The sequence below is a fragment of the Danio aesculapii genome, chromosome 3, assembly GCF_903798145.1.
Source record: "Danio aesculapii chromosome 3, fDanAes4.1, whole genome shotgun sequence".
Taxonomy (NCBI): Eukaryota; Metazoa; Chordata; class Actinopteri; order Cypriniformes; family Danionidae; genus Danio; species Danio aesculapii.
In genome coordinates this window covers 12,428,279-12,454,296 of record NC_079437.1, presented here as the reverse complement: position 1 = coordinate 12,454,296, position 26,018 = coordinate 12,428,279, and the positions used below count along the sequence as shown (strand labels likewise).

The 26,018-nt window shown below is 34.9% G+C and overlaps 1 protein-coding gene across 1 annotated transcript in view; it reads right to left on the bottom strand.

Moving 5' to 3' along the window:
• The window catches only part of LOC130220898 (ral guanine nucleotide dissociation stimulator-like 1), a 41,519-nt gene extending 24,179 nt beyond the window's left edge, over window positions 1–17,340 (bottom strand). Inside the window, exons 1-6 of the mRNA XM_056453161.1 lie at window positions 17,000–17,340; window positions 5,108–5,382; window positions 3,015–3,059; window positions 2,622–2,791; window positions 878–1,020; window positions 578–787 (exon numbers count right to left, since the gene is read on the bottom strand). Of these exons, the coding sequence (XP_056309136.1) occupies window positions 578–787; window positions 878–1,020; window positions 2,622–2,791; window positions 3,015–3,059; window positions 5,108–5,382; window positions 17,000–17,023 (867 nt within the window). The 5' untranslated portion in view covers window positions 17,024–17,340. The remainder of the gene's footprint in view (window positions 1–577; window positions 788–877; window positions 1,021–2,621; window positions 2,792–3,014; window positions 3,060–5,107; window positions 5,383–16,999) is intronic.
• Between the last annotated feature and the right edge of the window lie 8,678 nt (window positions 17,341–26,018).

Below are 26,018 nucleotides of genomic sequence, written 5' to 3'. Positions count from 1 at the left end.
AAGGCAAATGAGTTGATTACCCATTTCTAAAGGCGTAGAAATATTCTGTAACCAATTTAGATAATTTCGTCCTCTCAGAGTATTTAGTGAAGTTGTTTTTACTTTCAGAAAAGTAAAGCTTTTTAGTAAAGAGTCGTTTAGATTAAATAATGAATAATTTAATGTCTCTCTCGCTCTTACGGCTATGCGCATGAAATTTACGACAGCTTAGAAAACGTAAGCAAAACCAAATCTCGGACATTTTAGTAGATTTAGAAACCCCGGCGGGATGCAAAAAGGTGCAGGGCTCTGTGGGTCTGCAGAACACGTGACTGTCTGTGGTGTTGACGGGTCTCGCGCACACAGAACAAGCATTATGAAACGGGTAAAGGAGAGACGATTTTCCACTACTTAATCGCTCGTGGATGTTTGTTTACATTGAATGGATACAAAAAAGTGTAAAAGGATGATAATAATATAAATAAATACTTGGGCAGCCGTTAATATACTTGGGCAGCCCGTTCAAGTAAAGCCTATGTGTGGGAAGCACTGTATTATATATAGATAATCCAGGAATTCCATGAGCTGAAGTGTTTACCTGAGCGACTCGAACCCATTTTTCTATAACTCTGGCTCTCTGTGAGGCGGTGGAGGATGGGGAATGAAGCAGAGACGTGATGACCCGATTGGTGACCGCATTGAACTGTGTGATGGTGGCCCAGAGAGTGGGCGAAAGGTTCTCATTCTTGTCTCGTTGGGACCACACACAGCCCAGACACTGGAAAGGGACCACCTTCATGAATAAATCCTACAACATCAGATGAAGCAGTGTTGCAGATTATTAGTCTGCATGACCATAAAGAGCCAATCAGAAGCAAGCAATAAAACTCAGGCTCACAACATCTATTCGTGTGAGCTGTTCAGCAACACCCAGGATGGAAAAATCCAGGAAATCCTCCATGTTGTCAAACTCAAAGCTTCTCATCTCCATATTCAAGTTGGATTCTTCTGTAAGATCGGCTGAAACAGCTGCTACAACATCTGGATATACAAAAGACAGAAGACAGTCAGAGATACATCAATACACATTTCTTTTACTATTAATAAAAAATTAAAATGACATGCAAATTGATTAAAAAGTGATCATTTAGAGTACATGATATAATCCTACAAACAACATATTTTACAGCTGATAGATTACATATTTGTACATGTATAAGATAGATAAATAGATATAGAATGATAGAGTGAATGGAAGGATGGAAAGATAGAGACAATGACAAAATGATAGACTGGATGGATGGATGGATGGATGGATGGAGGGATGATAGATGGATGGATGGAACGATAGATACATTGGCAAAATGCTAGACTGAAAGGATGGATGGATGGAGGGATGGATGGAAAATAATGAATGGAGAGAAAATAAAGATGATGAAAACAATGGAGGGCAGATGGATCAATGGATTGATGGATGATAGATGGAGAGAATGGATGTATGGATGGATGAATGGAAAAGAGGTGAATGGAGAGAAAATGAAGAGGATGAAAACAATGGAATAGAACGAGAGAAAGAATGATAGAATGATAGATAGATTGGATGGATGGATGGATGGATGGATGGATGGATGGATGGATGGAACAATAGATACAATGGCAAAATGATAGACTGGAAGGGTGGAAGGATGGATGGATGGAGGGATGGATGGATGGAGAGGAAAATAATGAATGGAGAGAAAATAAAGATGATGAAAACAATGGAGGGCAGATGGGTCAATGGATTGATGGATGAAAGATGGAGAGAATGGATGTATGGATGGATGAATGGAAAAGAGGTGAATGGAGAGAAAATGAAGAGGATGAAAACAATGGAATAGAACGAGAGAAAGAATGATAGAATGATAGATAGATAGATAGATTGGATGGATGGATGGATGGATGGATGGATGGATGGATGGATGGATGGATGGAGGGATGGATGGAACAATAGATACAATGGCAAAATGATAGACTGGAAGGGTGGATGGATGGATGGATGGAGGGATGGATGGAGAGGAAAATAATGAATGGAGAGAAAATAAAGATGATGAAAACAATGGAGGGCAGATGGATCAATGGATTGATGGGTGATAGATGGAGAGAATGGATGTATGGATGGATGAATGGAAAAGAGGTGAATGGAGAGAAAATGAAGATGTTGAAAACAATGGAATAAAACGAGAGAAAGAATGATAGAATGATAGATTGGATGGATGGATGGATGGATGGACCAACAAACAAAAAAATTAAATAATAAATTGGATGGATAGGACAATACATAAAATGACAGACAGACAGACAGAGACAGAGAGAGAGAGAGAGAGAGAGAGAGAGAGAGAGAGAGAGAGAGAGAGAGAGAGAGAGAGAGAGAGAGAGAGAGAGAGAGAGAGAGAGAGAGAGAGAGAGAGAGAGAGAGAGAGAGAGAGAGAGAGAGAGAGATAGATAGATAGATAGATAGATAGATAGATAGATAGATAGATAGATAGATAGATAGATAGATAGATAGATAGATAGATAGATTTATATGCAAACTATCCCTTTTAAACGTAAACGTGCATCTCAATATAAAAGCAATAATTCAAATAAATTAATCCAGTAATGACCTTCAGTCTGGAATCTCTTAAGGAGAGCTTCATATTGTTTAGCGAGCGGGAAGAGAGGCGGGTGACCTCTTAGCTGTAAACACATGAGACGCAGTGAAGAGTGCATAGGAGAATCCCTGAAATCCTCACTGTACTCGTCCAGCCACAGCTGAAGCACTGTCCACAAATAGCTATATGGGGGAATAAGAGACGATATGAGCAAAAAAATGAAGCTGTCCTTTCATAATAGTATCACAGAAAAAAAACTCATTTAAAGTGCCACTAAAAATGTAAGAAATTAGCAAAATAATACTCTTACTCCATTTCGTATCAGCTTTAATGGAAATGGAAATCGTTGATCATTTAATCAAGGGTTACCATACATTTGACTGTAAGTGTGTGTATATATATTACCTGTTAGGATAATTAATGCTGTCAAGCACAGAAGCCAGGTTCTTCCTGTAAGAAAGCAGAAACATATATTTGTTTATATATTTTATTTGTATGTAAACATTAACAGTTTTTGTTTTAAGATTGACATGAAACTGTATCTCAATATTAGGACTTCTTACTGATAACAAAAATGTAAATACATTAACACCATTTCAGTACTTTATACCTTCAATCAAGATTATTTTTCATGTCACTCTGTTAATAGATAGATATGAAGGAATGATAGATAAAACGATGAATGGATGGATGGATACGTCGGCGGATGGATAAAACGATAGATAGAATTACTGAATGATAGTGTGGATAGATGGATGGATAGAACGATAAATAGAACAATATACTGGACTGATGGATGGATAGAATGATAGAACAATATAATGATAGATTGGATGCATGGAATGGTAGAGCAATAGAATGAACAACTGAATGATAGAGTGGATATATGGATGTATTGAATGATAGATAGAAAGAGAGAATGATAGATTGGATGGATAGAAGGATGGATGGAATGATAGAACAATAGAATGAAAGATTGGATGGATGAATGGATGGATGGATGGATGGATGGATGGATGGATGAAACTATAGACAGAATAAGAGAACAATGGATGGATTTATGGAATTATAGAATGATTGGATGAATGGATAGAATGATAGAACAATAGAATGATAGATTGAATCGATGAATGGATAGACAGAACAAGAGAACAATGGATGGATGGAATAATAGATTGATTGGATGGATAGATGGAATGATATATAGAACAACAGAATGAAAGATTGGATGGATGGATGGATGGATGTAAGAAGACAAAGTGAGAAAATCATAGATGATGGATGGAACCCTAGAATGATTGGATGGCGAGATGGATGGATGGATGGATGGATGGAATGACAGACAGAATAAGAGAATGATGAATGGTGGATGGAACAATAGAATGATTGGATGTATGGATGGAATGATAGAATAGAATGCAAGATTGGATGGATGGATGGATGGATGGATGGAATAATATATAGAACAATAGATTGGATGGATGGATGGATGGATGGATGGATGGATGAAAGAAGACAGAATGAGAAAAGGATAGATGATGGATGGAACAATAGAATAATTGGATGGATGGATGGATGGATGGAATAATCTATAAAACAATAGAATGATAGATTGGATGGGTGGATGGATGGATGGATGGATGGATGAAAGAAGACAGAATGAGAAAAGGATAGATGATGGGTGGAACAATAGAATGATTGGATGGATGGATGGAATAATCTATAAAACAATAGAATGATAGATTGGATGGATGGATGGATGGATAGATGGATGGATGGAATGAGAGACAGAACAATAGAATGATAGATTAGATGGATGGATGGATGGATGTTTGGCTGGATGGATGGATGGAATGATGTATAGAACAATATAATGATAAATTGGATGGATGGATGGATGGATGGAATAATCTATAAAACAATAGAATGATAGATTGGATGGATGGATGGATGGAATGAGAGACAGAACAATAGAATGATAGATTAGATGGATGGATGGATGGATGGGTGGGTGGATGGGTGAGTGGGTGGATGGATGGATGGATGGATGGATGGTTGGATGGATGGATGGATAAATGGATGGATGGAATGATGTATAGAACAATATAATGATAAATTGGATGGATGGATGGATGGATGGATGGATGGATGGATGGATGGATGGATGGATGGATGGATGGATGGATGGATGGATGGATGGATGGATGGATGGATGGATGGATGGAAAAAGACAGAATGAGAAAACCATAGATGATGGATGGAACAATAAAATGATTTATATGGATGGAATGATAGACAGAACAATAGAATGATAGACTGGATGGATTGAACTATAGAATGGTTGGATGGATGGATGGATGGATGGATGGATGAATGTAATGATAGATAGAATGATCGATTGGATCTCATGACACAGTGAAAATACGGCACACACAAACTCCAGATAACCAAATGCGGCTGACTTTCACAAACACACATTTGCCTGTCTAAACACAGACCTCTGGAAGAGCGTCTCGATGAGCTTGTTGGTGCTGGTGAAAGAGCGATACGTGGACAGCAGAATGCAGCCGTAGTCCTGCTCCTGACAGCAGGGGTCCAGCAGGTGAGACACCAGTTTGTCCAGAGTGGCTGCTTTTAACCTGCGCACTTTACATGTGCGGTAATGAACGAAAGCTTCCGTGGGCTCGGCGGACTGCTGGACCGGCTCTCTGCGCAGGGTGACCCCAAACACCGCCCCATCTTCATGCTCCTCACCCCATTCCTGAACAGGCTCCTGTATTAAACATATAGTTCAAGTCATAATTAGTAGCCCTGCTGAATTTAAAGCCGCCCTGTATATCTTGTCGCCAACAAAAAGTTTTTTTTAACACATTTCTAAACACAATAGTTTGATGACAGTAAATAATATTTGACTAGATATTTTTCAAGACACTAGAATTCAGCTTAGAGTGACATTTAAAGGCTTAACTAGGTTAATTAGGCGAGTTAGGGTAATTATGCAAGTCATTAACGATGGTTTGTTCTGTAGACTATCAATTATATTGCTTAAGGGGACTAATAGAATTGAAACGCTTTTATTCTAGATGAAATAAAACAAATAAGACTTTTTCCAGAAGAAAAAATATTATAGGAAATACTGTGAGAAATTCCTTGCTCTGTTAAACATCACTTGGGAAACATTTGAAAAATAAAAAGCTGAGATTCTTTCTTCTGTTGAACACAATAGAAGATATTTGGAAAGCTAAAAAGTTGTAAACGCTGAAATTCAGCAGGAAAAACAAATACTATGGAAGCCAATGGTTACAGGTTTTCTTAAAAAAAAATCTTCTTCACTGCACTCCCTATCATCACACTATGGGAAAAGGAACTGCCCCATTACAAACTGAATTGGGACTGGATGTGGGAAAGTATCCAGGTGATGTCTAAAGAAGGTCACACACCGGATGCGCCGCTCGCTGCCGCAACACGGCGCACAGATGACCGCTGGAAGTATCGCACACCAGACGCGCAAATTCGCATGATATTTAAAATGAAACTATTCAGATGGCGCTTTGTGGCGCGGCAGAAATATGAACAGTGTCCTGAGTCATGGCTGGGCGCCATGGACAGCTGCCGATTTGCGGCGCCGGTGTGTGTACCCTGAATTCTAAATGCAAGGCGCTGCGTGACCCGATGCTGTGTGTCGCCGAGCGGCCCTTCTGGTGTGCGACCTGCTTAGGAACCCAGCCTATCAACTTATAGACTATAAACTGATCCACAAGGATGTTGGGATAGGGTCTTTCAAATTATATCAAAATGTTGTGATACGTTTATTTCTAAATACCCCAATATCTGTTTATTAAATGATGATTATGATCTTAACTTAAGCATGTACTAATGTATGTACCTTCATGCTTCATACTAGATGAATCCATTTTGAAGAATAATTCAGTGACACATTGATAGCCGTTTAAAAAATAAATAAAGCATGACTCTTCTGTAGAAAAGAGCTGTTTTCAATTTCCTTCCATCTCAGGACAGAAAATTAAAAGCTGCTGTTTTCTAGGTTAATATGAGTAGGAACCATATGCTCATTTTGGATTAATAATCAAGGAACTTTACTGCTGTACCATATACATCAGCAGATACAATGACATTACGCAGCACTGTTACCTAGTTATCAAGCAAGAGGCTATTTGTAGGTACTGCATAATATCATATCTATTTAAATAGGAATAGTGTCAAAACTCTGGTAATTTTTGAGAGAGATGCTAATGGTCTAATCCGATTCAATGATCTATGCTACGCTAAGCTAAAAGTGCTCCATTTTCATTTTCTGTCATTCCTGGTGCACAATGTAACTACAGAAGGAAAATTATCTAAACTATTTGCTCATTTTTGACCGAGATGCTAATGGTCTAATCTGATTCAATGATCTATGCTAAGCTAAGCTAAAAGTGCTCCATTTTCATTTTCTGTCATTCCTGGTGCACAATGTAACTACAGAAGGAAAATTATCTAAACTATTTGCTCATTTTTGACCGAGATGCTAATGGTCTAATCTGATTCCATGATCTATGCTAAGCTAAGCTAAATGTGCTGTCCGGTGACAGGCTGAATGGGTTATAAAACGGTAAAACTCAACTGCTTAACTCTGGGTGACTTGTAAAATGAGAATATATTCACAAAAACGAAGTGTTCCTTTTACATATATTCAAACCCAAAATACTTCAGACATCTTCAACAGTTCTCACATTACCACATTTATAGGATTTAGCTTTGAAAATGGTCATAAAATATTATAAGCCCTCAGTTAAACTGCATCAGAACAATCTAATGTTTATAATGTCAGATAACTTAAACAAAAAGATGCAGTACAATGTAGAGTACAATCAACCAAAAACACTAACTGTTAGTATGACAATATTTACACTGCTATCAATCCTTAGTTGGTTCACCCTGAGACTCAATGTCAGCCTGTAGTCTGTAACCAGATTCATGCAAACCCGAAGGTCAATATTTTCCCACTCTTCAGTTCATGTTGAATTTTTTAATCCACTATATGAACAAATATATAGGGTATAATATGTCACCGTTTATTTTAATTCGCTATCCTCACTTACATAAATTAACTATATCACAAGTAAAAAAAATATATATATAATAATAAATATTTGTTGTCTGAATAATCTTTGTTTTTACTGTATTGTTCCAAATCCAAGGGTGGCACGGTGGCGCAGTGGTTAGCACTGTCACCTCACAGTAAGAAGGTCGCTGGTTCGAGCCTCAGCTGGGTCAGTTGGCATTTCTGTGTGGTGTTTGCATGTTCTCCCTGTGTTGGCATGGGTTTCCTCCAAAGACAGTCCAAAGTCCAAAGACATGCGCTATAGGTGAATTGGGTAAGCTGAATTGTCTGTAGTGTATGTGTGTGAATGAAAGTGTATGGGTGTTTCCCAGTGATAAATTGCAGCTGGAAGGGCATCCACTGCGTAAAACATATGCTGGATAAGTTGGCGGTTCATTCCGCTGTGGCGACCCTTGATTAATAAAGGGACTAAGCCGAAAAGAAAATGAATGAATGTTCCAAATCCATACTTATAAAATGTTAAATAATTAATGATTTAAATTAAATTAAGGGTATTGTTTTCCCCAGGACGCTTTTATAAATAAAGCATTTGAAATCTTGTAACATCTTACATCTTGTAAATTTTGTACCATTATAAACCACTTTACAGTCAATTTAATCCATCCTTGCTGAATAAAAGTTTTGATTTGGGTAACACCTTAGCATAGGGACCAGTTCTCACTGCTAACTTGCTTATATTAGCATGCTTACTATTTAGAAAATGGCCGATTATTAGTACTTATGTAGGTATGGGCCAGTATAAGATTCTGACGGTTTGATAACCTTGGGTAAAAATTTCACGGTTTCACGATATCACGGTACTGTAATCACTGCTCTAAAATATGTTTATTTTAAATGTCTGGGTAAAAAACAACAACTTTTTCCCCATTCAATCTGGTATATATTTTTTTAACATTTAAAATATTTTAAAACAATAAACATCAGCAAACATTAAATGACTTCTGCTGTCTTAATTAGTTTCAAAAACAGATTTCTTTTCAACTTGAAAAGGCATCTTTGGATATCTTTCTTTTCTTTGGATATAAAGTAAGCCACTGCACTGGTCAGCTCTACAGCGTGCTGGATGTTGGTTTATATTTGTTTTTCAGTTGTTTCCTGAATCATGAACTGAAAAAACTCAAGAAAATTGTCTTAAATAACAAAAAAACTTACAAAAACCTTAGGAAGGTATAATAGAAAATTCTAACAGTTTTAAAACCTTGACTTTTCAAAGCCGTGGTAAACCTTAAAACCGATTATCGCCCCATGCCTACTTGTGATATACATTGTGCATGATCTTATGCTACATCACTCATCCTACCTAAATCAAACCCAACTTCTACCCTACTAACTAACAACAATCAGCAAATTAGTACTTTATTGTGCTAAAAGTCTTAAGGTTTTGTTAACAGCAAGAACTGAGCCTTAAAATAAAGTATAACCTGGATTTCTTTAAAAAAATTAAATGAAACTCCCGATCTTTAGAACGGTAGTACACTTTCTCTTATACATACATGCATACACTACCTGACAAAAGTCTTGCAGTCAATCCCAGTTGTAAGAGCAACAAATAGTAACTTGTTGCTCTAATAAACTAAAAAAAAACTAAAAAAAACTTGTTGCTCTAATGAATTGCCACTGTGTATGAAATGTGCTATAAAAATAAACTTGCCTTGCCTTGCCTAATAAAACTAATAACTTATAAAAGAAGACCTATCCACATCAAACTTCCTGAAAGCAAAGGACGTCAAGGTGCTTCAGGATTGGCCAGCCCAATCACCAGATATGAATATTATTGAGTATGTCTGGGGTAAGATGAAGGAGGAAGCTTTAAAGTTGAATCCAAAGAGTCTTGATGAACTCTGGGAGTCCTGTAAGAACGCTTTCTTTGCCATTCCAGATGACTTTCTTAATAAGTGATTTGAGTCATTGTAGAGATGTATGGATGCAGTCCTCCAAGCTCATGGGAGTCATACACAATATTCATTCTTTTTCCACTGCAGCATGACTTTAAATTCTATACTGGACATTATTTCTGTAATGAGACTTTTGTCTAAGCAAAGTAAGACCTTACTGTCCTAATTAAATAATTACAAATCAAGGCATGATCATATTTTATTTTGGTAAATAAGCGTAATCTAGAGACCTTTGCCTTTCATATAAACCACTTCGGATACCAAATGATCAACTAGAAGTCAAGTTATTATTTGTTGTTCCTAAAACTTGGACAAGACTTTTGCCAGCTAGTGTACATCTTATTTACATAAACTTTGAAAACATTGAAGCTCATTTATCAGCTTCCTTTATAAAAACAGCACACGCAAACTCAAACACGAACAAAAAAACCACACACACACATTCTGGATCAAACCCTCTGCACATGTTTTTACCAGCATCAACCCCATAATGCATTGTTTGTAAAGCATCACTGAGTACTGACCTGTCAGCTAAAAGCAGCATGGATTTGCAAACCACAGACAGGAGGACAAAGAGTCATTATGACATGCTTCAGCCGGCTGACTATAGCAGCTGATGCCACTATAACATTAGGGCAAGTCCACACCAGCACACCTGAGTGGTTCTGAGCGCGGATTAGTCCTCTTGCTGAGTACGGGTTGTGTGTGTTGACTGTAAACAACTGTTATAAGCCGGTGTGACGCTTAAGACCATCAATTACAGCCATTATTGATGAGGTAAAAGGACAAACAAGAGGAGAGCTGAACATGTGAAAAGGCAAACACGCAAAACAAGAGGCTACTGTTCAAATCCAAGGCATTACGTGGATGAACTTGTGGCTGACATGTTTGTATAAAAAAAGTTGGTGTTCCAAGATGGTTCATAGGTAAAGAGTGTATTCATAGTGCACCAGCATGAAAACATGGTGTTTTTGGTTGCCAGATCATTGCTAACAGGTTGCTTTAGGGTTTTAAGCTATTGCTAGAGTGTTGTTAAAGTGTTCTTGGTAGTTGCCAGGTAAAGACTGCATCTTAAGTAAACTGTTATGTCATGATGGTGCTGAGGGTGTACTGAGTGGTTGCCAGATTATAAGTGTGTTTTTAAAGTTCGCCTGCATTACACTGTAGCATTGGAGGTTTCTAGGGCATTGCTAATATGTTGCTTTAGTGTTCTAAGTGGTTGCTAGAAGGTTGCTTAGGTGTTGTGTGGTTGTCTTCCTAGTGAAACTGTATCCAAAGTTCACTAGCTTGTCAGTAGGGTGTTGAGAGTTGTCAGGACTTTACCATGGCTCTAAGTGGTTGCTAGACAGTGTCCACTGTAAGGTGTACTGGGTGGTTGCTAGATAAAAAGTTTTTCCAAAGATCACCTGCATGACACTGTAGTATTGTTGGTTGCTAGGATATTGCAAACATGTTGCTTTAGTGTTTTAAGTGGTTGCTAGAGTGTTGCTAAAGTGTTTATGGTAGTTGCCAAGTGAAGACTGCCTCTTAAGTAAACTGGCTTGTCATGATGGTGTTTAAGGTGTACTGGGTGGTTGCCAGATTAATAGTGTTTTTAAAGTTCACCTGCATTACACTATAGCATTGGAGGTTGCCAGGGCATTTCTAACGTGTTGCTTGAGGGTTCTAAGTGGTTGCTAGGACATTGTTAAGGTGTACTGGTTGGTTGCCAGTTGAAAAGTCTTTCCAAAGTTCACCTGCACGACACTGTAACATTGGAGGTTGCCAACTTCCAAGAGGTCCTCAAAAATGAATAAAAGTGCCCCCCGCTCTTCAGTCTGCGATTGTCCAGCCCATCCCGCCCCCCTCGGTTTTCAATTCATGATCATCATCACCAACCCAGATTTGAACAAAAAATTTAAGTCAGGGATTTGACTGATTTGGCTTGATTCTAAACCAAATTAAACTAAACTAAACCCACCTAAACTAAACCAAATTAAACTAAACTAAACCAAACCAAACCAAACCCCACACTAAGCTAAACTAAGCTAAACTAAACTAAACTAAACTAAACTAAACTAAACTAAACTAAACTAGACCAGACCAGACCAGACCAGACCAAACCAAACCAAACCAAACCAAACCAAACTAAACTAAACTAAACTAAACTAAACTAAACTAAACTAAACTAAACCAAACTAAACTAAACTAAACTAAACTAAACTAAACTAAAACCCAAACTAAGCTAAACCAAACTAAGCTAAACTAAACTAAACTAAACTAAACTAAACTAAACCAAACCAAACCAAACCAAACTAAACTAACTAAACTAAACTAAACTAAACCAAACCAAACTAAACTAAACTAAACTAAACTAAACTAAACTAAACTAAACTAAACTAAAACCCAAACTAAGCTAAACCAAACTAAGCTAAACCAAACTAAACTAAACTAAACTAAACTAAACTAAACTAAAACCCAAACTAAGCTAAACTAAACTAAACTAAACTAAACTAAACTAAACTAAACTAAACTAAACTAAACTAAACTAAACTAAACTAAACTAAAACCCAAACTAAGCTAAACTAAACTAAACTAAACTAAACTAAACTAAGCTAAGCTAAGCTAAACTAAACTAAACTAAACTAAACTAAACTAAACTAAACTAAACTAAACCAAACCAAACCAAACTAAACTAAACTAAACTAAACTAAACTAAACTAAACTAAACTAAACTAAACTAAAACCCAAACTAAGCTAAACCAAACCAAACCAAACTAAACTAAACTAAACTAAACTAAACTAAACTAAACTAAACTAAACTAAACTAAACTAAACTAAACTAAACTAAGATGTCACCACGTGTTCTGGTGGCCAAGAAAAAAAACATTAACTCTTGTTTTAGAGCAGTGGCTATTTAAAAAAAATCACAGTTTCGATCTCTAATAATATCTACAGCTACTTACAATCGCTATCTCTGAATATAACATGAGTCTGAATAGCAAAAATGGAGAGTGTTTTGATTTATTCCAGTGCACGAACACTACAGGTAATGAGAACCTGTCCACAGCTCAAGAGGCAGAGCTCTTCAGTTCAAAGCACACACACCTGGGACTTTGCATTTTCAGCCTGAGAAACAAAACATGTCATTATACATACAAAGCATTTGATTAAAGCTGTATGAGGCACAATCATTCTGTTTTTTTCAAAAGCAACTCCTATGTACATTTCTAAGCCTTTTTCTTATTTATTGTCTTAAATAAATCCTAAAGCATCACTGTTTAATTACTCTTTCAGCTTTGTCTTGTCTAAACTGCATGTTATTAATAGACACATTCATAACATTTTTGACTTGATCGCATTGGGTCATGGGCATTTGCCACCTCATAGTATGACACACGAACAAAACTGGCTATTATTCAAGGACAAAGAAAATAATAAAGTCTACTTTCTATCCAATGATGGCCTACAAACAGTCCAGTGCCGTGTCTGCTGTCGGTAACATGTTTTCTCACACAAATAAAAAGAGCTATTTAACAAAAGCTGTACTGGAACTGCTGCTGACTAGGTCATTTAGCTGGCTTAAAGTCTGTTGCCCACATTGAGCGACCCAAATCTCACAGCAGACAAAATAGAGGCACATGACACACAACCCCGGGTATAAACCAGTGGCTGTTGTTGATTAATCAGTTCAGAACAGACTGCGCACAATAAGCTAATTATATACGCATAACATTAATATGACCAAAAAATACAGAGAACTGTACGAAGTGTTGAAGTTTAAAATTGTATGTAGTTGTAGAAACGTTCTACTTTAGTTTTATTTCTTTAAATAAAATTGGTCGGACAACTGATTTTGACTAAATTTGACTTTGAATAAAAAACAACACAAATTAAGTTGAAATTAGTTAAATGACCTTATATTAAATTACAATTACATGTAATTAACAATGGGGGATAAAAGTGTTTAAATTTGCCTAATTTAAATACTCTCTCACACCTGTTGATTTTTGTGGTTTATGAGGACCAGGCCCGGATTAAGAGTTCAGAGGCCCCTGGGCACAATGTCTTGTAGGGCCCCCTAGCTGGCCGCACCCCTATAGTTAAACTAAAAAATAAGATTAATATAATATTTTTTAAAAAAAATTGATCTATAATGTATTGCCCGCATTTTTTAAATAAATGATATACAGTAGGCTACATATATTTCTAGTCTACAAAGATTTAACTTATTTTTAAAGCATTTAAAGCATACCTTGAAAAAAAGAAATACTAATAAAACTAGTGAATTTATGGATTTTAATATACTTGTTTAAGTTTACTGAAGCAGTACTAAAACTTTATATTTAAGGGTATTTTTAATGTATAGTTCTACAAACTTATAATGCATATGATTTGGATATAACACCTGTCCAATCTAGTTCTATGAATCTGAGTCTTCCGTAATACACACACTTATTAATGATTCCTGCTTGTCTCCCTCGAGATGAAGAGTATAGGCAAAATCTGATATGTGGGGAAAAAAGAAGAACGTGTTCATCAGACGCTGGATTCGCGTCAAAACATGCAGCCATACGCTTTACGAGCTACGCCAGTCACGCTGCCATCCGTTGTGCTCTTTAGTTATGTTGTTTTTGTTAATCAAACGGTGATGGGCGGGAATCACTCAACTAGCTTATGTCAATGAGGTGCACTATTTACACCTAGCCTAAATAGACACTCCAATATCAGCATTCAACCCCCCCCCCCCTCGCAGGGGTCCCAAGTGCGTACGGACCCCAAAAAAACTGTCAAATTTGGAATATGAAAAGACCCTGAATGAATTTTAACAGTTTTGAATTGCGAGGACACAAGACAAGTCCTCATAAACCACCACAACATTGTAACATGTAGGGCAGGGGTGCCATATCTCGGTCCTGGAGGGTCAGTGTCCTGCAAAGTTTAGTTCCAACCCCAATCAGACCCACCTGGGCTAGCTAATCAAGCTTATACTAGGCCACAGGTGTCAAAGCCAGTTCCTGGACGGCTACAGCCCTGCACAGTTTAGTTCCAACCCTGGTTCAACACGCTTAAGCTGCAGTCACACTGGGCTTTTCTCCCTATAGACTTCCATTCATACGCAATCGAATGCGTCAGACAGGAAACGCAGGGTCATGCGTCAAGTTTTGCAGGTTGCTGTGGTGCAAAGTTCAAGCTTGGTGAATTCTGACCTGCAAAATCGCATCACTTGACTGCATGAGACCAATCGAGGATCAAAACAGGACCTCTCTCTAATCATCTTGTTTAATCTCGCTTCTATTCGCAGCGACGTACGACAGAGTTTCGCATGCTCAAACTCTAGTGTGACCGCAGCTTTACTTGTAGGTTTTAAGCAAACCTGAAGGACTCAATTAGTTTAATCAGGTGTGTTTAATTAGGGTTAAAACAAAACTATACATTACACATTATCCATTATACAAACTTGTGTCCTCATAAACCACCAAAACCAGTACATACGTTTTGGTGGCTCATGTATTGGCGTAATGTAATTTATACTTGAAAAACTGCTTATCATATCGCCTTACTCTTACCCTACACCCATAAAACAAACCCTCACAGGAAACCTGTTGTAAATTATAAAGTGAAAACACCATTAAGTATGATTTTTAACAAGTCTGAATTATGAGGACACAGGGATTGTCCCCATAAACCACCAAACCAGCACACACACTATTTAAAGTGTAGCCCCAAAATACTAATAATTGTCATTTTAAATATTTGTACCTTGCCACGATTCACAAAACCAGTTGATTTTACCTATGTTTTTAATCCCACATAGAAATCGGATATATGACACTATACAACAAATTACATACACATACACATGGTCTGTGTACAGTATTTCAGAAACTGCTGATCTACTGGAATTTTCATGCACAATCATTGCTAGGGTTTACAGAGAATGGTCCAGTGAAAATATCCAGTGAGTAACAGTTCTGTGGGCGCAAATGCCTTGTTGATGCCAGAGGAGAATGGCCAGACTGGTTCAGGCTGATAGAAAGGCAAAAGTAACTCAAATAACCACTCGTTACAACCCAGATATGCAGAAGAGCATCTTTGAATGCACAACACGTCCAACCTTGAGGCGGATGGGCTACAGCAGCAGAAGACCACACAACGTGCCAATCCTATCAGCTAAGAACAGAAAACTGTGGCTACAATTCACCAGATCTCAATCCAATAGAGCACCTTTAGGATGTGGTGGAACGGGAGATTCACATTATGGATGTGCAGCCAACAAATCTGCAGAGACTGCGTGATGCTATCATGTCAAAATGGATGAATCTCTGAGGAATATTTCCAGTATTTTGTTGAATCTGTGCCATTAAGTATTAAGGCAGTTCTGAAGACAAAAGGGGATTCAACCCAGTACTAGTAAGATGTACCTAATAAAGTGGCCGCTGTATGTATATGACATTCAAATTAATATTTGGATCTCATATATATAAAATACAACATATATGCAACATATATTTCAAAATATTGCAAAAACAAAAATTTTTTTTAATATTTTTTCAGCCACTGGAATTACAGATATGTACATATATGTTAAAAAATTATATCTAATGTAGATGAACATGCACATATTTGTAAATATATCAAAGTGGACATTTTGTGCAATATTTCAAAATATACCTTGCATATATGACATATTTTATATATGTACAATCCGAATATGAACTTTTATGCCATATATGTTATTTGCAAACATTTCCATGTATCAGATTTCTATATGGTATTACTTGAAAAATAAACAAAAAATATACAGTATGTTAATTTTTTTTACATATTTTAGCAGGTATGTAAGAATAAGTACAAACAGGTTATGTGGTTTCAATTATCCTTGAATATAGTCCTATTGGTTGTTCTGAATGAGAATGGAAAATTATATCACACATTTTCACAAAAAGCTAGCCTGTTTTAAACATTATTTGATATAATATAGACTACTTTTAATGTAAATAAAATCCCTTTTGGAAAATAATGCAGAAATCATAATGAAACATCTCGATTTCGACACATATAGCCAAATTTACAAACGGTTTTCACTTGATATCCAGCCTCTCTTCTTGTTTTTCTGTGATTAATGACAGTTTAGTTGAACACAGTATCGTCTAGACCCTCTTTCTGACCCACATTGAATGGCCGGGTCTGTCAGCACTGATGTATATCTGTCAGGTGCTGGGACAGCACATTTACTGAACATGATCTGTTGCTCTATTTTAAGTGCATTCATGGCACAGAAACACATTCAACACATACAACTGCATTCATAACACTTACATTATGTGCAAAATAAAAAGTAAACATTCACATTAACACAGTGCATTACACATCACTCATCTTCTTACCATTGTCAGCTCCCATTTTCCCATTTCTGGACGTTATTATGATATAATCCTTTCCATCCTGTCACGAATAATCATAAAAGTCCAACACACAAAAAAGCTGAAGAAAAAATATGGATTGGCTAGGTAATAATCATCTTGAGATTGCCATGAAAGCTTTATTCTAAATTACGCTATATTTAAGACGTTAACTCCATATGAATAACCGATTAGCTGTAACAGCTACCAATATAAACGAACATTAACTTATATATGTCCTGCCAGCCTCAGAGACGCAGATTAAAACGCATATAAAGGACAAATACCCGTCCTTTAGCACAGACTGATCGCACTAGTGACAGTTCACCTGCGCTCGAGTGGGCATCATGAAGTGGGAGGTGTTTAAGTAGGAAGTCTCTCTCCATCTACACACTCTCTCCATCTACATTTATTTAGACGACACTAAAGTAAAACGCAGATGTTGTGTATATTCAACGTTACGTACTGAAAGCAACATTATCTGAGTTGGCTTTCTGAATGTAGCTAACGTTAAACACGATTTACTTTAAGTAAACACGAAGGTTGTTTTTGTCAAGCGTACATAAAATAAAATACGTTTTTTCAAAGGTTTTGTCTTAGTATCGTCCAAAATAAACTATATAAACATAAAGCGTTGATCAAGGAACTTTTCCTACATTAACTAGCTTGAAATACTTCAGCTGACCAACATCAACGTCACTAACGTTACAGTAAATAAACATGAATAATTCTGTCGGCATCTGATGGCATAGCGATTGATTAGCTAAATGCTACGTTGTTTGCCTCGTCGGAGAGATTCTGATGTTATTTTGAAGGTTAATTGATCATTAATTTCTGAATATTTGACTTTTTTGGTTACTTTAAATGCTGACAAGGTAACCGCTTTTTAAATAAATAACACCTAGTCTATAAATCACTGATCCCATAAACGCAAAGCGCTGGATTAGCAAAATGTCTTAACTATAAGGTTAATCAATAATGTCTCGTTAATTTCGAATCAGTAATGCTGTTTTTCTAGTTACTTCATTTGACCTGAAACAAGATAACACCGCAGCAGATACCCTTGGGGTCTTGTTTGGTTCCCATTTGTTTGTGTGCGTGAGATTATGATGATAATAATAATAATAATAATATTATTATTATTAATAATAATATTTATTATTATTATTTATTAGCTTTTTTGGCAAAATTTGCTTTAATTAGGCTATTTGACCTAAATACACCATTATGGTTTTTGTTTGGTTACGATTTGTTTGTGTGTGTGAGATAATAATAGTTATTATTATTGTTGTGGTTTGTTAGATTTTTTGGCAAAATTTGCTTTAGGCTATATAAAATCCTAGCAGACACCATTATTTCTTGTTTGGTTCCCATTTGTGTGTGTGCATCAGATTATATAATTATAATAATAATAAAAAAATAATAATAATAGTTATTATTATTATTGTTTATTTGCTTTTTTGGCAAAATTTGCTTTAGGCTATGACCTGAAATGAAGCAAAAACCCAGTGATTGTGTGATTAAATAATAATAATAATAATAATAATAATAATTCTGACAATAATACTTATAGAAATGATATGGAGGTTCTTTTTCTCCTTGAAAACCTTCTTGGCAAATAAAAATCTATTAATTCAAATAAACTTTTATTGTCTATTTGTAGCAAACTAGCTAGTGCATTTATAAACAAAACCCACTGTTGTCATTAATAAAGATATTAAGTTAACATAACTTGACATTACTAAAAAAAATAAGTTTTGGCATCAAAACTTAAACAGATGTGTTTAACTTACTTATTAGACAGCAAAAAAAAAAAAAAACGTTTAATTAATATTTTTAATTCTTTGAAAATTTTAATTTGTTTAAAAGATTCACCATGTCCAAATATAGGGCCTATACACATTAAAAAAATGACTTTAGCTGCTTGTTCAAATGGCTTATTTGAAATGAAATGAGTTGAACAACACAATTGAGTGTTGAGAGTCCCTGAATTTTCTGAGAGAACCTTGTTTTATGTTCAATCAATTTAAATTTGTAAAAACTTCAACTTCCTTGACCAGAAAACCCAAATTCTATACCCAATACTCATTTCTAATAACTGATTTATTTTATCTTTGCCATGATGACAGTAAATAATATTTGACTAGATATTTTTCAAGACACTTCTATACAGCTTAAAGTGACATTTAAAGGTTTAACTAGGTTAATTAGGTTAACTAGGCAGGATAGGGTAATTAGGCAAGTTATTGTATAACGATGGTTTGTTCTGTAGACCATCGAATTATAGTTTAAAGGGGCTAATAATTTTGAACATAAAATGGATCATAAATTTAAAACTGCTTTTATTCCAGCCGAAATAAAACAAATAAGACTTTCTCCAGAAGTAAAAATATTATCAGACATACTGTGAAAATTTCCTTGCTCTGTTAAACATCATTTGGCAAATATTTAAAAAAGAAAACAAAATTCAAAGGGGGGGCTAATAATTCACCTGTATGATCTTTTCCATAAGGATATTTTTATGTAATTTGAGGATTTACATTTAAAGCATAATATCCCTAAAAATGATTTCTTTAAACATCTGCAGAAAAGACATTTTGTTCATACTAGGCACGGCAGTCTTACCTTGATTACCTCCGATTTCTTTTTGGACAGATTCTTTCATTATAATAAGTTAAGCACTTTGTTTCCAAATTTTACTTCATGATAAAGAAATGCAATTTAATGTTGTATATAGAGCTTATATATCCCTAAACAAATATAGTAAAATAAATTTCACTGTTTCACCTCAGTGTCCAGATAAAAATAAATCAATCAATCAATAAACAAATAAATAAATAAATAAATAAACAAATAAATAAATAAATAAATAAATAAAATGTCTTTAAACCTCTGCTGATGCTGAGGAGGAAATTAATTATGAAGAAATGATTCGGGACAGAACCCTCTGTAATGGTTGCTCAAGCATAAGGAGTCAAGAAGATTTCATGATCAAGAAGTTTTATTAGCTTCAGAGCTAAATGCCATAATTATATTAATGCCATGCTTCATGCACCAATTCCTACAGATGCACATCAGCTTCGGTCTTTTCTTGGACTAATCTTGTCAAGGACTTGATCCTGATTAAAGAAACCATAATTATGAAAAAGATCGGACATATATTAAAAGTAAAATCCAAATGATTTCAGAAGCTATGGGAAATTCCTTTGACCAGTCTTGGCATTGATTATAAGTCTACTATTTATCCTTAACTGTGCTCACTATGATATTGTAGTACTGTTTTGAATTAGATCACACTGCTGTTTGTTTGTATTATTTTTTTATTTCTTTTTTCCCTTAAAAATACTGTATACTGTTTATGTTCTACTCATTGCTGTGTATACGACTTATTCTGAAAAATTCTATAAGGTAATTAAGTCAACTAATCAATTTGAGTTGGGACAACATGAGGCAATTGTGTGGAAGTCAGCCTTTTTAGTGTACTTTTAGATGCATAGGCTGTGTATGACATTTATATAACAATAATAAAGGGCTTTAATCATTTAGGGCTGCATTATAAGCATGAGATATTGTCTTTATTTACTAAATATAAAAACAGGAAGGATAGCCAGCAGCTACTGATCCACAATGTCCTCTTGCGCATTTCCTAATACACTTTGATTTGTACTCTGTGTGCCACCCGTATTATGAAGGCTCAGGCAGTCCGTCTTGTTTCTGAATTATTGCTGCCCTCGCCATAAACTACAAGGCTGGAGATCAGAATCAAGCGCCTGAGGGAAGGGCTTTTCTGGTTGGTGCACAACGGAGGGCAAGAGCTCGGTGTCCTGGGGGATTGGTGTGACGTGAGTACTGTCGTCACTGATGATCATCTGATGATTTCCTGCCAAATTACATTTTACACCCTGGCAGAGGCGTGCGCGCTTCATTAACTGCGTCAGACCTTGCATCCATTTCAACAGATGTCATTTGTCAGCTTGTTTTTACCCTATTTAAAGTTGTATTCCATAAGATCGGACATTTCTCATCCAATTGAATGGCTCTGCATGTTGTAATAACAACAAGAGAAGCATGGCCCCAGCAAACAATTGTGTCTTTTGAACTGAAAATGTGTCTTGCTTATTACCCCAGCAAGCATTTTTTTGTTTTTAAAAGATGTCTAATAGACATCTAAACATAGCCAAGACGACTAAAACAAGGCTAAATTTGGGCTGTTAGTGAAAATCTAAAAGACGTCTAAGAATAGGCCAAAATTAGACTAGTCGTTAAATAGACAGAGTTCATATGTGTAGTCATTCATTTCTGTTTATTTGATGACTATTTTTGGCCTACTCTTAAATGTTTATTAGATTTTCACTGACAGCCCAAATTTAGCCTTGTTTTAGCCAAGACGATTATGTTTAGACGTCTATTAGACATCTGTTAGACATCTTTTAAAAACAAAAAATGCTTGCTGGGAATTTTGGTTTTAATAGACGTCTAATAGACACCTAAATGTAGACAGCTTTGCTAAAACAAGGCTAAATTTGGGCTGTCATTGAAAATCTAATAGACATCTAAGAATAGCTCAAAACTAGACTAGTCATCAAATAGATAGATTAGACAGACTTTATATGTGTAGTCATTCATTTCTGTTTATTTGATGACTAGTCTAGTTTTGGCCTATTATTAGTAGTCTATTAGATTTTCACTGACAGCCCAAATTTAGCCTTTTGTTTTAGCCAAGACGATTATGTTTAGACGTCTATTAGACATCTGTTAGACATCTTTTAAAAACAAAAAATGCTTGGTGGGAATTTTGGTTTTAATAGACGTCTAATAGACACCTAAATGTAGACTGCTTTGCTAAAACAAGGTTAAACTTGTGCTGTCAGTGAAAATCTAATAGACATCTAAGAATAGCTCAAAACGCGACTAGTCGTCAAATAGACCGATTAGACAGACTTTATATGTGTAGTCATTCATTTCTGTTTATTTGATGACTAGTCTAGTTTTGGCCGATTCTTAGACGTCTATTAGATTTTCACTGACAGCCCAAATTTAGCCTTGTTTTAGCCAAGATGACTATGTTTAGACATCTATTAGACATCTTTTAAAAACAAAAAAATGCTTGCTGGGGCAATAAGCAAGACACATTTTCAGTTCTTTTTTTCTTATTTGTTATCCATTACAACAAAATCAGCTTTTTTACATTATTAAAAACAAAATTACGATTTATTACATAATTTGATTTCTGAATAAACAAGCTTTCGGATAAATTGTTGAACATGTAGTTTCTGAACAGTGGATGTATCTCAGGTGTGTATACATTAATACACGCTTATTCTGGTTTGTTGTAACCAAATGTTGGGTCAAATATGGACAAATGCAAACTTTGTGTTAAAAAGTGTAATCTAGATTAAATTTGTGAATCTAAATAGAAAAAACTGATCCAGCGTTGCAATTAGTCCCTGTTTGACGCCATGTTTTTGACCACCCAGCATTTTTTAGTGTTCTAAATGAACAAATCTGCAATGGATAAAGCAAATATCATAAAATAGAAGTTTGCACAATCAGTGACATAGCAATATTGATTGGTTTGTAGGAATCTACCCTGTTTCTACACACTGTAAAATCCAAAATGTTAAGGTAACTCAAACCGCTTGAGGAAAGCGATTGCAATAAACCATTTAAGTTCAAAAACTAATCCTAATGAGTACTGTGAACTTAATCCATTTGAGTAAACGAAGCAATTTGAGCACAGTAAAACCCAATAAATGAAGAGAACTCCAACCGATGCCAAGAAGCCTATATTAATCACATAGCTCTTTCAGAAATATTCTATCATATGTTAGAGTGTTTAGTGTTAAGATTTTAATGCTGTTACTTCTTTTCAAAACCAATGATTACCAAAAACAGCAATTATTTAATTCATATAAAAAATGGTGACAATATTATCAATATTTGATTGATTGTGAATAAAATGTGTTTAAATGTTTGTTTTTTATTTTTATTAAAATCTTATTAAAACATGTTTTTTATTAATTTGTGAATTTATTGCATTTAGTTTTACATTTAGAAGATTAAGGTTCCTTTTAATATTAAAGTTCCTTTTAAATATTTTATACATATATTTATTAAGTATTAAATACTTTTTAAATAACTTTTTTTTAGTTGCCTTAACTTATTGGGCTTTACAGTACTCAGTTGGTTTGAGTTCTCTTCATTTAGTGGGTTTTACTGTGCTCAAATTGCTTCATTTACTCAAATGGATTGTTGCAATCAGTTTCCTCAAATGGTTTGAGTTACTTTGACTTTTTGGGTTTTACTGTGTACCTAAACATGCTATTTATAAAAAAAAAAAAAAGAAAAAGAAAATATCTACATATGGAGAAAGAGAATATTTTCAGTTTCAATGCTAGGGCCCCCAAATCACTAAGTTCGACCCTGGACCCCATAACCCCACATTTGATCAAATTGGACAACTGAAATGCTGGGTACATTTTAAAAATACATTTAAATGACACCTTTTAACCAAATGGTTGCGTTTGTCCATATATCTGACTCAATGTTGGGTTACATAAACCCAGCATTTTACATTGAGCCTGTGGTTCTCAGATTCAGTGGGGCTGCACATTTTGTGACTTCATAATTTCACGCAAATAATTAGCAGAACTCAATGAACTGTGCATGTCAGATTGGAGAGACATACAAAATGTGCAGATTAGAAGGTCAAGAACTATAAACACTGCTATAAATAAATGTGGAATAAATAACACAAAAACCTGAAAATGTTACACCGTAAAGCTTCTTACATTGAGAAGAAACTGCAAGTGTAAATTTGTGACCCTGGACCAGTCTTATGATGCACAGGTATTTCTGGAAGCCAAAAATATATTCTATGGGTCGAATTTATTGATTTTTCTTTTATGCCAAAAATCATTAGAGGTAAAGAACATGTTCCATAAACATTTGTAAATGTCCAACTGTACAATACAATTTATGATTAGAATTGTGCATTGCGAAGCACTCTAGGCAACTTAAAAGGGAATTTGTTTAGTCAATATTTAGATTTTTTTTCCCCCTCAAATTCCAGATTTTCAAATAGTTAGCCAAATATTGTCCTATCCTAACACACCATGCATCAATGGAAAGATTATTTATTCAGCTTTTAAGTGATTTTAAACTTTAAAAATAATAATAATACCAATAAAAGACCCTTACGGCTGGTTTTGTGGTCCAAATTTAATTTAATTTTAACAGTTTTGACCTGAAGTCCACTGAAATGGGCAAGAAATGATCATTCTAGTATTTATAAGTATTATATTATTTCATTTAGGGAAGCCATAAGAACTGTACGAATGTACGAAAGGGGGTTTTAAAAAAGGAGAGCAGATTTCACTGATCTAAACTTTACAAATTATGAATTATTGTTGGTACATGAACTGTAAAAAAGTGATTAGGCAACCTAAAATAAGTGACCTCTTAATTTTAAAACGGTTTACTTAAAGTGAGTAAACCTGTTGATTTTAAACTACTCGTTGACTTTACTTTTAAAAAATTTGTAAATCTGTTGCTTGTGAAGCGATTTGTTGACTTTAATTTAAAAACTGAGTAAATCTGTTGCCTCAATTAAATGAACTCTGTGCATAATTGTTAAAATTAAATCAACTTAATAGTTCCAAGTAGCAGGTAAACTCACATTTTTCTAAAAGTAATCTTTTTATACAGTGTTGTTAACGGTGTTGGGAAATGGTTAACATGTTTCTTCTGTTGAAATAATAACCAACAAGGTCATTCTCCATCATGTGCATGTATAATACCTACTGTACATTCTGTACTAATAAACAATAACTAGAAATCTGAGCTCTGGATTGAATTCTAATATAGGAGCTAAAAAAAAGTAGGTTTCTGTGTAACAGGACGACCTCGGCCCCTGGAGATGTGGGATCATGGAGAAGCATTGATACGTCACTATGGGAGCCGCGCTTCTGTATTGTTGAGGGAGAAATCAGTCCCTCTAAACACTGTTACCAAGCACGTTTTATAACGCCATGCTTATTTGTAGCACAAAGGAACGTCCCTTTGGGAGTGTGATTTCAAATTTAAGGACTCGTGTGTATGCGGCTGTTCAGAATGGTATATAAGCAAACATTTTCACTTTCTGCAATGTAAAAATATATTATTTCCTTATTTATTTTAAGTAAAGTCTACTAATCATTTTAAAACTAAGAGGTTTACTCATTTATTTAAAGTATGTACAGTCAAAAAATTGTTGTCAAATCAACAGGTTTACATACTTAATTTAAGTTAAGTTAACTAATCTTTTTTTAAATCAACAGGTTTAGTTATTTATTTTAAGTTGACTAATCTTTTAAAATCAAAAGGTTAACTCATTTAAGTAAAGTCAACTAATCATTTTAAAATCAAGAAGTTTACTCAATTATTTTAAGTAAAGTCAACTAATCATTTTAAAATCAATAGGTTTACTAAATAAAGATTTTTACTCATTTATTTTAAGTAAAGTTAACATTTTAAAATCAAGCGGTTTACTCATTTAAGTAAAGTCAACTAATTGTTTTATAATTAAGAGGTTTACTCATTTATTTTAAGTAGTCAACTAATCATTTTAAAATCAAGAGGTTTACTCATTTATTAAAATCAACTAATCATTTTAAATTTAAGAGGTTTACTCATTTATTTTAAGTCAACTAATTTTAAAATCAAGAGGTTTACTCAAAGAGGTTTACTCATTTATTTCAAGTCAACAAATCATTTTAAAACCAAGAGGTTTACTCATTTATTTTAAGTCAACTAATTTTAAAACCAAGAGGTTTACTCACTTATTAAAGTCAACTAATCATTTTAAAAACAAGATGTTTACTCAATTAAAGAGGTTTACTCATTTATTTCAAGTAAAGTCAACTAATCATTTTAAAATCAAGAGGTTTACTCATTTATTTTAAGTATAGTCAACTAATTTTAAAATCAAGAGGTTTACTCCCTTATTAAAGTCAACTAATCACTT